At 38.2% G+C, this 16,839-nt stretch overlaps 1 protein-coding gene across 2 annotated transcripts in view; it reads left to right on the plus strand.

Moving 5' to 3' along the window:
* pdik1l (PDLIM1 interacting kinase 1 like) overlaps window positions 1-16,839 on the plus strand; it is a 27,706-nt gene that overhangs the window by 7,560 nt on the left and 3,307 nt on the right. The window contains exons 2-3 of one of the 2 annotated variants that reach the window (XR_001638921.1): window positions 3,994-4,293; window positions 10,359-11,157. Coding sequence is in view for 1 of the 2 variants with exons in the window: in XM_016544366.1 (XP_016399852.1) it covers window positions 4,009-4,293; window positions 10,359-11,099 (1,026 nt within the window). In the remaining variant the exon portion in view is untranslated. Of the gene's footprint in view, window positions 1-3,993; window positions 4,294-10,358; window positions 11,882-16,839 lie in introns of those variants that run through there. The other variant, XM_016544366.1, reaches the window with a different exon arrangement.

The following is a 16,839-nucleotide window of genomic DNA, read 5'->3' on the forward strand; positions in this document are numbered from 1 at the left end:
ACAAAAATAATTCCAAACACAGCCACAGCGCTGTTTTGCGTCTCTGAGCATCATGACGGCGTTTCGTTCAGTGTTGCCAAATAATTTTAATTTCTAAGTTGCTAAAGGAAGGTCGATTTGTTGCTAGAAGTTGCTAAATGACGTTGTGATGTCATTGCGTGATGACGTCATTACGTAATCACGACGCAAAATTGTGTCACTACATTAAAAAAATATATTTTTATGTTAATTTAGATTTGTTCGTAAAATAATATAAATGCATAATATAATGTTAAAATATAAATAACCATTTTTATATACAACACTGAATTATTGAACACTTATTGAACATTTTTGAACGATTACAAGTTTTTTTTTATTAGCTAGTAAGCTAGTAAAACTACACATTCTGAACAATTATAATTTTAAGCAGTGTATTAGTAGTCAGTGTGCTACACTAAGAAAATAAATCACAGGTTTTTACCTGCATTTTAAATTACGCATAGCATTTTGTGTTTTCGGGTTACAGGTTACAATGGATAATGAATAGTGGATAATGGATATGTTCTGGAAAATTACTAGTACCTTTTCCATTTTTCTAGATATTTTTCTTACAGTGTACTAACTGATCAACAATCACAGGTACAAGCTACTAACGAGGTGTATCATAAATGAACAATTATTAAATTATTATTATTATCAAATTGAACAATTGCAAAAAGCAGTAACTTAATTAACGTGATGTGTGTACAGCTAGGCAACTTTGGTTTCCTCTTTTTGTGAAATTTAGATGGAAAATGTGTGCCTTTTTATTGTCTGAGCCACTTATCAAAAGTTGCTAAAAGTAGCCAAATAAAATGTAAAAATAGCTAAATTTGTTGCTAGGTGGTTTTGGAAGAAAAAGTTGCTAGGGTAGTCTGAAAAGTTGCTAAATTTAGCAACAAAATTGCTAAGTTGGCAACACTGCCTAGTAGGCAGGGCCGTAGCTGGGGTTTGCGGGGCCCCGGTGCAGGTTGTACTCGTGGGCCCTGTTTGAAATCGTAAATAAATAGAACGAAGATACAATAAACACGGTTTAAGTTTTTTCAAGGTGTTCAGGTACAGAAACAGAATAATCAAATGTAAAATATCATTGCGTAGTCCTCACTGTATAAATTAAATATAGATTAATTCTTCTTAAAACTAATTCAGTTAAGAGCAGTGAGTGATTGTCTCTCTTTTATTATCTTGGATTAACATCAAGGACACACCGAGAGCAGCTAGTAAATTAGGCTAGTGAGTTTAGTTCTTTCACGTATTTTTGTGCTTGAATGTTTAAATTGATGAGGTGTATTTGTTCGTTCAATTGCAAGAAGATGCAAAGGAGAACTTAATTCGGTGTTTGCACGTCTGATGGTGCGTTCAAGTCATGTCGGATAGATCGTATTTACGAGTTGAACGCACATGAACGCCACCACCGCGGCACACAGATGCACACCGAACACAGCGCGTTACTCAGTTGAGTTCTTTTGCATCTACTTGTATTTAAATGCTTTAAAATCTCTTGAATGTTTTAATTGGCAAGGCATAAAAACACGTGCAAATTATAAGCTTTCGTGACAGACGCGCAACACTGGCCCATCAACTGTCATGAGCATATTTCATGCTGGTCTCAGGTAGTTGCCGGGGCCCCCCCACAGCCGTGGGCCCCTATAATCGTCACCACCTTTCACCCCACTAGCCGGCCCTGCTAGTAGGGGAACGTTCCCAGAACCTACCGCAAATGTTCTGGGAACGTTCTATTTACGTTATAAGAAAACTTTCCAAAAACCAAAAATTGTTAGCTGGGTAGTAGAACCAACTCATGGTTCATGACTGTGACATTAACTGCTGGCTATTTAAAATGGGGTGTTGTCTTTCAATGTCCCGCCCTACTGTCTTGTTTCAGTACGAAATAAGTGAACACAAAAAAGAGAATTGGACTTGCATATTATAGGTGCAAGGAGTAACAAATGTAGTAACCAAATTTTTATTTATTTTTTAATTTAATTTAATTTAATTTAATTAAAAAAAAAAAAAAAAATAGGCCCATATCTAAACAACGTTAGCTCCAAAAAAAATCAAAATCTGCCTTTTTAATTTTTTTAATTTAACATTTTTTTAAAATCGAGTTTATGACAAAAGATTGAAAGGGTCAAAACTCGAGCTTGAACTAAATATTTTTATGGGTTCGATATTGTTTATTTATTTATTTGATCTCTTTCTCCTTTCTCCTTCATCACTAGCATTGTAAAAGCCAGACATTGTCTGTTGGCTGGTTTGGTTAGGTTTATGTTATAAGTGGTTATTATAAGTGTTGATAATAACGATGCAATAATAAAAAAAAATGGACCATTGAAAGAGACAAAGCAGGTTTGCGGGTAACTGTGGAGTTGACCAACTAAGCCTTTGAGAGACTACGTGACACTTGCAGATGAAAATAAGCTTAAAACGATAAAAATGCAAGCAATAAAAAAAAAAAAAAAAATTTTAATAGAGGTCATTTGGAAAAATCTGCTCAAGCCGTTATGTGACCAAAGTAGCCAAAAAATATGTATACTATTTTATACTATAAATACTTCAAATTTATATTCTAGAATGTACTGTCTGTACTATAATATAAAAACTATAAATCAAATTTTACATGTGAATTTTGGAATCACAATATTATATACAGTATGAAAAATGGATATTCATGTTGAGAATTGCTAAAGATTAGAGTTTCCTTAAAATACTCACAGAGGGAATGATGATTATTTTTATTACTTGAAATAAAAAATAAAAAAATAAATTAACTGAAATGAGACCAAATGTATAGGCCTATTAAAAAACTAGTTGCCAGAGCAACATTTCTAATTTTGTTTGGTTTAAAGGGATAGTTTACCCCAAAATGAAAATTACCCCATGATTTACTTGCCCTCAAGCCATCCTAGGTGTATATCACTTTCTTCTTTCAGACGAATACAATCAGAGTTATATTAAAAATGTCCTGGCTCTTCCAAGCTTTATAATGGCAGTGAATGGGTGTCGAGATTTTGAAGCAAAATAAAGTGCGTCCATCCATCATAAAAAGTGCTCCACACGGATCAGAGAGGTTAATAAAGGCCTTCTAAAGTGAATCGATGCGTTTGTGTAAGAAAAATATCTATATTTAAAACTTTATAAACTGTAATCTCTAGTTTCCACTAACTTGTACATGCGTTCACGAGAGAGTGGCCTTCCAGCGGATGACGTAGGTGCAGCAAAAGCACCGGCGTGTACAACAACTAGCGGAAACTAGAGATTACAGTTTATAAAGTTTTAAATATGGATAATTTTCTTACACAAGCGCATTGCTTCACTTCATTGCCTTTATTAACCCCCGGAGCCATGTGGAGCACTTTTTATGATGGATGGATGCACTTTTTTGGGCTTCAAAATCTCAACACCCATTCACTGCCATTATAAAGCTTGGAAGAGCCAGGACATTTTTAATATAACTCTGATTATATTCATCTGAGAGAAGAAAGTCATATACACCTAGGATGGCTTGAGAGCGAGTATTGGGGTAATTTTCATTTTTCAGTGAACTATCCCTTTAAGTTCAAGTACTAAAATAATTAAAACAAAAATTTTTTTTGGCAAAAACACAACAGAATTGCCAGAACTTGATCTAAAATACATGATAATAAATTAAATTTAAAATACTTGATAATAAATTAACATCTAAAATAAATTGATCTACAAATACATTTTATAAACTCTTTAGTTTGTCAGTATGGTGATAGTATATTGTGAATACTTTTCTATTAGTGTTCACTTTAAATGGCGTTTGTTGTCTACACTTGCTTAAAAAAAACGTTTAGGCATTTCTGTTTGGTGCTGCTGGTGGAGCAAAAATGACTTCAGTCACAAGATAGGCTTGTCATTTAAAAGTGGCTTTAGAGTTCCCAACAAATATCTTCGTGACTCCACTCATGGTATACTTGTGTTTCGGCTTTCTTTCACACCATACAGGTGAGGAAGAAGAGGATGGTGAGCAGTCAAGCCAATTACGAGCTGAGCCAGGAGTTGGCCCGGGGCAGTTACGGTGTGGTTTACGAGGCAGCTGTACGGCAGACCGGAGCTCGTGTGGCTGTGAAGAAGATCCGCTGTCACTCCCCAGAGAACGTAGAGCTGGCCTTGAGGGAGTTCTGGGCCCTGAGCAGCATCCAGAGCCAGCATCCCAACGTCATCCACCTGGAGGAATGCATTCTCCAGAGAGACGGTCTCGCCCAGCGCATGAGCCACGGCTCCAGCTCCTCACTCTATCTGGAAGTATGTGTTCAACCTGCAAGCACACCCAACACAAAGCCCATCGAGTTTAGTTTTGTGTTAGGTTTACAAGAGGCAAATCAAAGAACATGATGGCAAACAAGAGGAAATGCAAATCACTACATTCATATGTAACCCTGAACCACAAAACCAGTCATAAGGGTCAATTTTTCGAAATTGAGATTTATACATAAAGCTGAATGAGCTTTCCATTGATGTATGGTTTGTTAGGATAGGACAATATTTGGCCGAGATACAATTATTTGAAACTCTGGAATCTGAGGGTGCAAAAAAATCAAAATATTGAGAAAATCATCTTTAAAGTTGTCCAAATGAAGTTCTTAGCAATGCATATTACTAATCAAAAATTAAGTTTAATGTATTTACGGTAGGAAATTTACAAAATATCTTCATGGAACATGATCTTTACTTAATATCCTAATGATTTTTGGCATAAAAGAAAAATAAATCATTTTGACCCATACAATGTATTTGTCATGAATCCGGTCCATGAACTTCCGTCTGCTTACCATCAGAGGTCACCCTTTCCATACACAGTTTGATTGCATAAGCAGCACATAATAAAGCTGCTCATTTCCTCTGAAAATGAAAACGCTGATTTGCTGGAGAGACAGACGGGACTTTATCTCCCATGGCAACCGACATGTGACGAAATATCAGACACACTTTACCTGCACTGATGGTCTGACCGGCGTTTGCATCAACACGGAAATACATATACATAAATGCATGCTAGTTTATCAAAATATTCTAAATGCAGAGATGGAAAACACTTGTGTAGCACATGCAGAAAAGCAAGCACACATCAGTTTCTGAAGTCATCAGTCATTCTGTCTGCTTGTGTGAAACCGTTTCTGATGTGCAGCAGATTGTGTTACACATGATGCTGGTCAGTGAGTGCACTTCATAGGCCGCACATGTTGGCCTTTGACCTCCTGGAATCTGGCAGACGTTTGTCAGTGTGTGTGTGTGTGTGTGTGTGTGTGTGTGTTCGGGGAAAACACGTCTAAAGATATTTGAAATACTGAGTATATCTGAAACGATGAAGACTTTAGCTGGAGAAGATGAAGTGTTCTCTCATGGGAGAAACACGTTATTATTTAAAGCAGCTGCAATTATTTCTGTCCTAACTTATAAAGTCTGGTGAAATTATTTAAGATTCAGGGTGCAAAAAAATCTAAATATTGAGAAAATCATCTTTAAAGTTGTCCAAATGAAGTTCTTAGCAATGCATATTACTAATCAAAAATTAGGTTTTGATATATTTACGGTAGGAAATTTACGAAATATCTTCATGGAACATGATCTTTACTTAATATCCTAATGATTTTTGGCGTAAAAGAAAAATCTATAATTCTGACCCATACAATGTATTGTTGGCTATTGCTACAAATATACCCCAGCGACTTAAGACTGCTTTTGTGCTCCAGGGTCACATATAGTTATTACATCCTAATGAATGAACGTTTTGGGGGGAAACTTGAAAAATCTGGGTGTTGCCACTGAATACTCTTCACAAGAACCAAATCAAACCTCTTTCAGTAACCATAAAGTGAACAGTTTTAAAAAAATCTCTTTCCACTCAAGTTTTCATACATCCCTGCTGTTTGACATGGCATAATACTATCATTGTCTTCACAAACAGTGCATGCATACAGATTTGACTGCTCTGACAATCTAATAGTGACTGTGAGCAAGATAAAGTACAGCACAGTAAAACTACTTAGACTATGCTACAAGGCAGATGGCACTCTATAATATAAGTGGGTGATTATAGTATTGTATGCCCTTTTGTGTTGGGTCAAGTCCCATGAAGACGTGAGGATGTTGTGACTGAGTGGAAGTAAGCCAGAGTGCACAGCAGCACAGTAATAGGTTGTTATTCCTGGCCTTTGAGATGAGGTTGATTAGCACTCTTGCTGCTATAATTATGAGCCTGCAGAGGGTCATTTGTCTGCTGACCTCTGTCTGTGCAAAGCCTTCAGCATTTTCAGCATCAGGTAAAGTGATATTTCACACATAATTTTGAGGTTGTCACCGTTTTTAAAGGCAGGGTATGTGATTTTTCAAAAACACTTTAGAAAACTGATTCGGGCCGAATCGCAAAACAAACTTGTAGCCAATCAGCAATAAGACATTGGCTACCAGAAATCACTTACTCTGCCTTTAACCTTTAAAGTCAATTTAACCATGCTTTTGGTTGCTTGAATGTTAGCAAGAGACAACCAATAATAAACTAAGCAATGCCTGGCTCCTTAAATATCCATGCGCTTTCGCATAGACTTTCACACGCTGTAGTATCTTGGGGAAATAGTTAAAAAATAACTAGAAACATCTGAGTGTTTTTTCTTGACCATAGATAGACTGACAGGTATTGCCACAGGTCACATGTTCTTTGTGTACTGTGCTTGTCCAATCACTTTTATTAGTCTTGTAAAGATACAAATAACTGTTAATCCAGAGTTTACAAATGTACAGTGTGAATATGGATTACATGTATTGTATTAAACAGGGATAAATGACCCTGTGTTTACTATTTCAAGTGTAGAAAGCAGGTTTGTTTTGTTTAGGGAAGATAGATTTGAATCTAAAGAAAACGGTCTTATGTTTTGAACAAGCTTTTTGAGAAAGCAAAGCTAATCTTGAAACATGAAGCCAGTGCGGAGGTTATCAAGAGAAGGATGTGGTTAAATGTGCCAACACATGACATGCGGCAGTAACACGCATTGTGTGGACAGCATTGTTGTTGCTGTGCTTCAGATGAGATAGACTTTAAGAGATGTGCTCTGATTGGTTCCCCGTGCAGACAGATGGCGCAGCATTCATAGGTTGGTGCTCTGTTTTGCAATAGCCTGCAATGGTGAGGAAAACATAAACCCGAAGCTGGTTGTGTAATTGCATAACTTGATAGTGTGGTCTACCCTATCATTCAGTCAATATTATACTTGTCTTGCAAACTGTCTTTGTATAAGACACCTCTACTTTATAGCATGTATAAAGCTACTCTTAATACCCCTGACAGCATAGATATTTTTCCGTCTTTTTTGTGCAAGATGACGGACTGAGTGGAGAGAAATTAATTATACAATGCTTGAATTTTAATTCAGTGCTGCAAAGTATAAAAATGGCTCCATCCAATTCAAATGAGTAACTTCTCCCGTTATCTGTGTTTGCTATGTATTTTTGTGCTTACTGTTCTGCATTCCATTCAGTCACAATTTCAATCTTCCTAAAATCTAGAACTTTAATTTTATAAAGATGCAATGTGCGAAGTCAGGTAAAAATGCTGACTCCAAGGAAAATGTGCATGGACAATAATAAACATTTACTTTTAAGCAAATAATTTGCTTCGGTGAGTCCAATTTCCAAAATTACCTATTAAGTAAATCTTAGCAGAGACAAAACACAGTAAATGATCCTCGCTGTTGATAATCATAGCATCATTTATCCACCACGGCTTGCCAGGAGACAGTCAAACATTTACAAAGTTAACGGTAGCATTTTTTTCATACCTCAACTTATGTGTGCAATGCAATATCCTACATCCAACTATGTATAGAACACAGCATTAGCATACAATTAGCATAACACGCTAGCATCCAACTCAATACCAGCTCACTAGGTTTTGAAAGAGAGCTGTTGTCTCTCTCTAAGTGATTGTGTTTTGATGGATGTTGATGTGTGATTATAGTCTTTTAGTAGCATGTGGGTTGTTGTGAGTCATTCTAAGATTTCAGCTACAGTTTGGCTTCGTTCCCAGAACAGCTTCAGTTTTCTCCTACTAAACTTCCTCTAGAGCAGGGGTGTCAAACATACGGCCCGCGGGCCGAACACGGCCCACAGAGGTGTCCAATCCGGCCCGCAGAATTTTTCCCGAATGTCAGCGCGACCGCAAATGAATAGATTTTATATAATAGCTCAACAAACAAGATGCTAGTATTAAGCGTGTTATATTAGTCACAATGCTGTCTGTTTATCTCTGTTTTGGCAAGAAAAAGTTTTTAACAAAGCCGAAGTAAGACCAATTGAGGGTTTAACAAAAGGTAATTCGGCCCGCACAAGGGGGCATTTTCTCCGATCCGGCCCTCAACCTTAAATGAGTTTGACACCCCTGCTCTAGAGTATCCTCAGCAAGCAAACAATACTGGAACAGGATGAAATAACTGGAAGTTTTTTGTGCTACAGTCATGAATGATCCCTCAAATAATGCAGTTTGTTGAAGAGAAGTGTGCCATTTCATTTCTAATGGCGCTTTTCCACTGCATGGTACGGCTCGGTACGGTTCAAATAATCTAAAGCGGTACTGAACTGCAGTGGAAACGCAAACCGTGCCGAGCCGAGCCGTACCAAAAGCGAAAAGCGCCATAAGTGATCTAACTTATGATTTCCCCCAGTGGACAATAAAACAAGTGAAAAAAAAAATCCATGGACTTGAATTGAAGGAGAGACCCAATCTTTTGACTTGGTTTCTGGATGGTTGCTTACTGGCCCAAGCAGTGCCCTAACAACCACCCTAAACCTCTCAGCAACCTTGTGTTAAAACCCCACTTACAACACCTTAGCAGGTGCGTAGCTACAACTTGGCAGACCACACAACACCTTGGCATCATGGTGCCAAGTTTTGCACAGGCAAGCATTACAGTAGCTCAAACAATAGAGCATGGCATTAGCAACCGCAAGTTCATGGGTTTGATTTTTAGGGAACTGAACTGAAAAAAATATACCTTAAAGGGGACATCAGATGCCCATTTTCCACAAGTTGGTATGTTTTTTAGGGTCTTCATGAAATGTCTGTAACATACTTTGGTTAAAATTCCTCAATGATCGTGTAAAACAACACCCTTTTTTACCTCGTCAAGAACAGCTCTGTTCACAATTTCGGTGCATGTCTCTTTAAATGATAATGAGCTACTGCTTACCCCACCCCTCTCTCCCGTAGAGCGTGTCGACAAGACACATGAATATATCCGTTTATGGCTTGGAGGTGGTCTTATTCAAATAGCTAGCTATCTAACGGAGAAACCGGCTGAAAATTGAAACAGCTCGCTGGATGACACCATTTCAGACTCAGACAGCCCATAGCAAACTGGTTGTGTGTTTTCTTTTAAGCTTTACTGAGCTGGCAGACATGCCAGAACCTAACCAAATGCAACAAAAAAGTGAATACTTCAACCAATGTCCCCTTTAAATGTGGTGTAAGTAGCCTTTGGATAAAAGTGTTGGCCGAATGTGTAAATGTAAATTCATCACTCAGGAAAAGGAAATATTGAATCCTGTTGACTTAATATCTTGCACAACTTTGCATGCATACAAATTTAATTTATATACTTTTTTTGTAGTTAACTTTGGGGTATGTTTTTGAGCTCATGAGAAGCGTGTAAGGACTTTTCCCAGCCCCACTGAAATGCTCAGATAACTATGATGTGTCTGACTGACTTCATGTCAGTTAATTGAGTTGTTCATTAGCCAAAATGAAATTACCCTGCATTGTGTGTATTCCCCATGGGGAACTAAAAATATCTATTTTCAAAATGATTATTCATAATATTTTAGATTATCAGATCATTAAGAGAATTTGGCCTTACATATAGTGGCATTTCCATAATGAAAAGTTGGTTATGCAAGTGGACATTGCACATGTTCTGTTTACACTTGAACTGAGTAACTTCTGTAAAATAAAAGCTATCAAATTGTATTTGTCATCTATCAGCAATTCTACTTTCTGGCTGACGATAGTAGAATTGGCCATTAAAAATCCTGCAGAAGTTGACCACAAGTATCAGTGCGTAATTCTATACAAAATCTGAATCTTTACACCAGGGCTCTTTGACTCCAACCCTCGAGGCCTAGTGTCCTGCTGAGTTGAGCTCTAACCCAAACCAAAAACACTTGAACTAGCTAATCTAAGCTAATGTTGAGAACTACTTCCAATTTACAGACAGGTGGGTTAAATTGGGAATGGTACTAAAGTCTCCAGGACTGGAGTTGAAGAGTCCCATTTTACACAACTGGTTGTAACATTTTTGTATTTATTTATATCCACTCAGTTGGTGGAGACCTCCCTGAAAGGTGAGATCACGTTTGACCCCCACTGCGCCTACTACCTGTGGTTCGTCATGGACTTCTGCGATGGTGGAGACATGAATGCCTATCTCCTGTCCCGCAAACCCAGCCGCAAGACCAACACCAGCTTCATGCTGCAACTCGGCAGCGCTCTTGCCTTCCTGCATCGCAACCAGATCATCCATCGAGACCTCAAACCTGACAACATTCTCATCTCGCAGGGCAGGACCCCGGGCGGGTCCCCCGAACCCACCCTGAAGGTGGTTGACTTTGGCCTCAGCAAGGTCTGCTCCTGTTCGGGCCTGAACCCTGAAGAACCGGCCAGCGTCAACAAGTGTTTCTTGTCCACAGCTTGTGGGACTGACTTCTACATGGCTCCTGAGGTCTGGGAGGGCCACTACACGGCTAAAGCTGATATCTTTGCTTTGGGGGTCATCATATGGGCCATGGTGGAACGGATTACGTTTGTGGATGTAGAGACTCAGAAGGAGCTTTTAGGGAGCTACGTACAGCAGGGGGAGGATATAGTCCCATTGGGGGAGGCTCTGTTGGAGAATCCCAAGATGGAGCTCCACATCCCGGCTCGGAAGAAGAGCATGAACGCTGGCATGAAGCAGCTGATTCGAGAGATGCTGTCCGCCAATCCACAGGAGCGACCTGACGCTGTTGAGCTGGAGCTCAGGCTGGTTCGGATTGCATGCAGGGAACTTGATTGGGATACGTGAAAGAACAGCATCTTGGGAGATGGGGCAAACTTCTAGGACAATGGAGCTTGAAGGGAACGTAAGAACATATTGTTTGGCCCTGTCCAAAATGGCACACAAGGGTCTTGTGGTCTTCACTCGGGAGTGTCCAGAAGACCGTAGGACAAGGATCTCGAACCCTTCTCCTGGAGAGCTACTGTCCTGCAGACTTCAGCTCCAACCCTGCTCCCACACACCTGCCTGTAATTTTCAAGCAATCCTGAATACCCTGAGTAGCTGGTTCTGGTGTGTTTGATTTGGGTTGGAGCTGAACTCTTCAGGACGGTAGCTTTCAAGAAGCAGGGGTGGAGACCCCCGCTGTAGGGTTTCCCATTTGTCAATTCAGTTCCGGCTCCATTTGCTGAATCCACAGTGGTTTAGACTTTTACCTAACATTATCTGTGCTGTGAAGAATTGATTTTTTCAAGGAGTACCGCTTTGGCTGAGGGTGCCATTTGGGACAGGGCCTTTGTGGGCAGGAGTGGGTTTTTAGAGGGTTATTACACTGGTCCTTGGTTTTTTTCTCGATACTCTTACAGTTTAATACAACTGATTCATTGATGATAAACAGCCTTTACAATGTTAAATGCTTATTACTGTTTCACCTGTTTCACCTGTTCACAAGCACATTGTGACCTTCATCGACAATAGTCCAGATGGGCTTCAGAGGGGTTTTACTAATGGAAAAACATCAGATATCCAACTTCCATTGACCATAAACCACATCGACCCAGATAAACATAGAGGTCCACAGAATTCTCAGATCATTCCAACACTAAGACATCAGAGAGCATGTAGATTAGGGCTGGGTGATTATAGCTAAAAGTATATATTTGTAAAATATGTTGGCTTCATGAAAAATGCAATATTTGCTAACTGATAGTGTTTATTTTCTTTGCTCATGAATTGGAAGAAAGCATGCAAAAGTGGTCTACTGGCATGGTCTTAATGGCTAAAAACGGCATTAAAATCATGGTCAATATTCATCATGTTTTATGTTACCAACAACATAATAGTGAATATATTGTATATATTCAAATTAACACCCAGCCCTAATGTAGTTTTAATACAGCACAGCTAAAAGACTCATGGCTTCCATCTTTCTTAGGAACTCATTAGTTCTCTATGAGAGCTGATCTCACCTCACTCCCGGTGCTAATTCAACTTTAATGCAAAGTGGAAAACATGCAGCAAATAACGGCTTTTTTTACAGCTGCCTTGATTTTTTTTTTCCACAGTCAATTTAGGAGCATTTTTACAACAGGATCAATATCTGTTTTTCTGTGCTTTACACACAAAAAGGCTTCAGGGAGTTGTATTTGTATCACTCAATTTAAAAACATTTTCTACAAAAAAAACAAAAAAAAACTTCAAGGCAATAGTTTATATTGTGTCAAAAGACATGTGATAAATTATTCTGTAATATTTGTCATCCTGCTGAATGGATGAGATTTCAATAATCAGTGAATACGCATTTTAATTAAAAAACACGAGTGCATTGAAGATCAAAATTTAAGGCAGTTCAGATATCGTAACTGACAGACACGAATATAAATGCATATATTCTGTCTTTACCTCTCATCAGAAACTGATTTTGGTGCTAAAGGCAGCTCTGTTTACGTGTGAAGGATGTGCATCCATTTCGGAGAGCCAGGTGTTAAACAATTCAACATAAACGAAAGCCTTGATTTGAGAAGCTCTGGATTGTGGCTTAATTAAATTGGTGCTTAATTAAGTTGGTGCTTTTCACAAAGAGGTAAAAAAAATAGGGAGGTATTTTATTTTCTGTTTGTTTGGTATAATGGTGCGTTCAAGTCATGTCGGATAGATCGTATTTACGAGTTGAACGCACATAAACGCCACCACAAAGTCGTTATTACGAGTGGGAAACTCGAAATTTTCTTTAAGCCCCGAGTTGCCGAGTTGGGAGCATGAGGCTTGCAATTTTTGCTACCCATTACCAAAATTCTGGACATGTCTGACAGATTGAACCATGATTTCTTTGATAACAGGTTTGAATGGTTGAGATTGGCGAATGCAGTCAATGCTACAATTTGTGTAAAATTGAGAAAATGAAATTTACTTCCTGCCATGCTATCTCAAACTTCCTGCCAAAATAAATAAAACATAATTTTGAAAGATATTTTGAAGAATGTGGGAATCCTAAAGGTTTCTGGTCCCCGTTGACTTCCATAGTATTTTATTTTATCAGTGGTGACCAGCAACTGTTTTATTACCAACATTCTTCAAAATATCTTCTTTTGTGTTCAGCAGTAGAAAGGACTTCATACAGGTTTGAAACCGCTTGAGGTTGAGTAAATGACAATTTTCATTTTTGGGTGAACTATCCCTTTAAGAGAATGTTGCTGATTCCTACATTAATTGCTTTAAACAAAGTAACATAATTTGTACACTATTTGTGGAAAGCACCAGCTGCTCTTTCAGACAGCAGAATGACTCCGGTTGATTGATCGGAGGATTCCCTTAAACATTGACTTGAAATCAAAGACTGAAAGTCAGTCTAGAATAGACCGTGGCATTGTGGTGGAAGTGAGTTGACTAGAGATACTTTACACCTAATGATCCTCATATGAACGCTCTGAACAACCAGCCTCGATTAAACACACGAAACCTCACGTATTAGCACTGAGAGCGTTACTTGCGCACTACAACACACACCAGTGTACTAATGCATGCCACACCTCTCACCTTCAGGGAAAAGCATACAGGGAGTGTGAACGGATATTGATGCTAACACACACACACACACACACACACACACACAACCGTAAGCCTCTCTGAGTCGGGGATCTCGCGCCTTTGACACACAATACCAGCGAGCTGAATTTGATCTCCACTTCACTGTGTCATTTTTGCCTGGAATCCCAGAGTGCCGAATCTTAACGGTAATCCCTTCCGCCACGCTCACAACAGACTAACGCTAAGCCCGTTACGTTCCCGAGGAATTAGGTGGAGAAAGCATTCTCTGGGACAGAAACTACCATTCAGGTCTATGTTTTGTACAATTTTACAGACACTTCAGACATGAGCCCTCGTGGCAGTAGTACCTCTGTCCTTTTAAACACAGGACACGTCTTTTCCTAAGTGACAAGCGGAGGCATTAATATTTAATGCTGTGTGTATCCATACTTTTTTTTTCACCTTGTCAAGTGGGGCGTGCTATAAATGCCAAAACCAGCTAAATTTGATTCCAAGCAATGGCTTAAAGGATAAAACGATTATTTCCAAACAGCCACTACTTCCTAATTGCCCAAATATTGTTTAATCTTCCTTTTCGTTTAGATTACCATAATTTATGGCTTATTTTTAAATCCTATTGCCCTTATGAGCACTTGATTGGACCGTGCGTTTCCTGAAGTTCTCTCAAAGGACAGAGCTACGTTTGCCTGACAAGCACTTCGTTGTGTTGGTTAGAAATAATTCTTTATCAAGTAGTGTTGTTTGTCAGTATTAATAAGAGAACTTCATGGATGGGGTCTATGTGTCCTCCAAGTGATGTGTTGTCAACTTAAGCATTAATTAAAGTATTGAATTGTGAAGCCGACATGCAGATGAATGTCATTGGAATGTAAGACCGTGGCCCGATGGCAACATTGTGGGAAAAGAGCAAATTATAAGAGAAGTGCAATGTTCACATCGCAGTTGCATTGTGAGTGTGAACAGCAAAATTCCCATTGAATCTGACTAATATACAGTACTGTGCAAAAGTCTTAGGCCATTAGTATTTTCAACAACAACAACAACAACATGCTCCTTTGTGTGTTAGTAGGAAATATCAGTTTACATTTCCAAACATAACTTTTGCCATTAATTGTAATAATCCAGTGAGATTTGCGTTTGCACAAGGAGTCGGACAGCAGCCAGTGCTGCACACAGAGATCTGATCTCAGCATCATCAGTCCGTCTGCGATTACATGAAGAAACAGAACAAACTGAGACGGACTAAATCCAGAAGAACTGTGGCAACATCTCCAAGATATTTGATGAAACCTTCCTGCAAAACTTCAGTACTGTGAAAAGTTTTAGGCACTTGAGTAAAAATGCTGTAAAGTGAGGATGCTTTCAAAATAATGCCATATTTATCAATTACCTTCTATTAACTAAATCAAATCAATATTTGATGTGACCATCCTTTGCATTTAAAACAGGTTTTGTCCTTGATACACTAGCACATAGTTTCTCAAGTAGATTTGCAGGAAGATTTCTTCAAGCATCTTGTAGACGTTGCCACAGTTCTTCTGGATTTAGTCTGTTGTCAGACTCCTTGTGCAAACAAAAACCTCACTGGATTATTACAATTAATGGCAAAATGAATGTTTGGAAATGTAAACTGATATTTCCTACTGACAGCAAAAGATAGAAATAACTGACTTAAAAACATTTTTTGTTGGTGGAAATACTTTTGCACAGTACTGTATATAGTGACCAAAAATCTTTGGACATGAGTCACTTAAAAATGTATTAATTTTACTGTATTAGACAATAAAATATCAAAGCAAGTCTGCCCTTAAATACTGCTCAAATTTCACTTCTCTGACCCATTTGAATGACACTTTTATATATATTACAGTCTGAATGTGTTTGAGATATATATATATATTTGTGTGCTGTCAATCGATTAAAAAAATGTATCGCAAATTTTTTTTCTGAAATTAATCGCGATTAATCATGCCTAACATTAAAGTTTTTAAATATACTTTTATATTGCAATAATTTCACATTCAGTCTTCAAATAATGTACAAATAACATTTTTTTTTGTTTTATATTTGTTTAATGGCGTCTTTTTATGACTGAAGGTGAGTATCACTGATACGTGTTTTTCCCCCTAATATTTAACCATTAACTACAGCAATTCAACATTACAGTATAATTAAGAGCTATCAATTTTAACATTTATTAGACTTTAAAAAATAACTTTTAATTTAAGTGAACTTAAAGCATTTTTTACATAAACCCATTATAATAAATGTCATATTTAGCTACCTGTGCCCTTCAGCAAGTAGGAAATATACAGAAATTGAATAAAGTTATCAAACACTAAATTCTAAATTTAAATATAGAGTAATCCTTAAAGCTACAAGTTATTGATTTCCTCTTTTCTTTTGTTCTTTGATGAACAGACATCACAGCAGCTGGTTATGAGGCTATTTTGGCTGCTTTAAAGGGTTAGTTCACCCAAAAATGAAAATTAGCCCATAGATTACTCGCCCTCAAGTCATCCTAGGTGTATATGACTTTCTTCTTTCAGACGAATCCAGTCGGAGTTATATTAAAAATTGTCTTTGATCTTTCAAGCTTTAATGCCACTCAGCGGTTGTTGCATGCGTCAGTCCAAAACAAGTTAAATAAAAATCGCCCATCCATAAAAAGTGTCTCACACGGGGGGTGAACAAATGCCTCCTGTAGCGAATCGATGCGTTTTTGTAAGAAAAATATCCATATTCAAAACGTAATAATCACTTTAATGTAGCTTGCGCCAGCAGTTGTACACAGAAGCAGTTCTGGGTGGATGACGTATGAGTTCAGCGTGAGTCTCGGGAAAACCAACGTTTGTTAACAGGAGCAAAGGAAGCGCTGCGTTTCCGCGTTTGTCACTTCGGAGCGGCGCAAAGCTGACCTCCATACGTTATCCGCCCGGAACTGCTTCCGTGTACAACAGTGAGCGCAAGCTAGATTAAAGTGATTATTACCTTTTTGAAT

This window comes from Sinocyclocheilus rhinocerous, unplaced genomic scaffold (genome assembly GCF_001515625.1).
Source record: "Sinocyclocheilus rhinocerous isolate Xijiao unplaced genomic scaffold, SAMN03320098_v1.1 scaffold1300, whole genome shotgun sequence".
In the NCBI taxonomy this organism is placed as follows: domain Eukaryota; kingdom Metazoa; phylum Chordata; class Actinopteri; order Cypriniformes; family Cyprinidae; genus Sinocyclocheilus; species Sinocyclocheilus rhinocerous.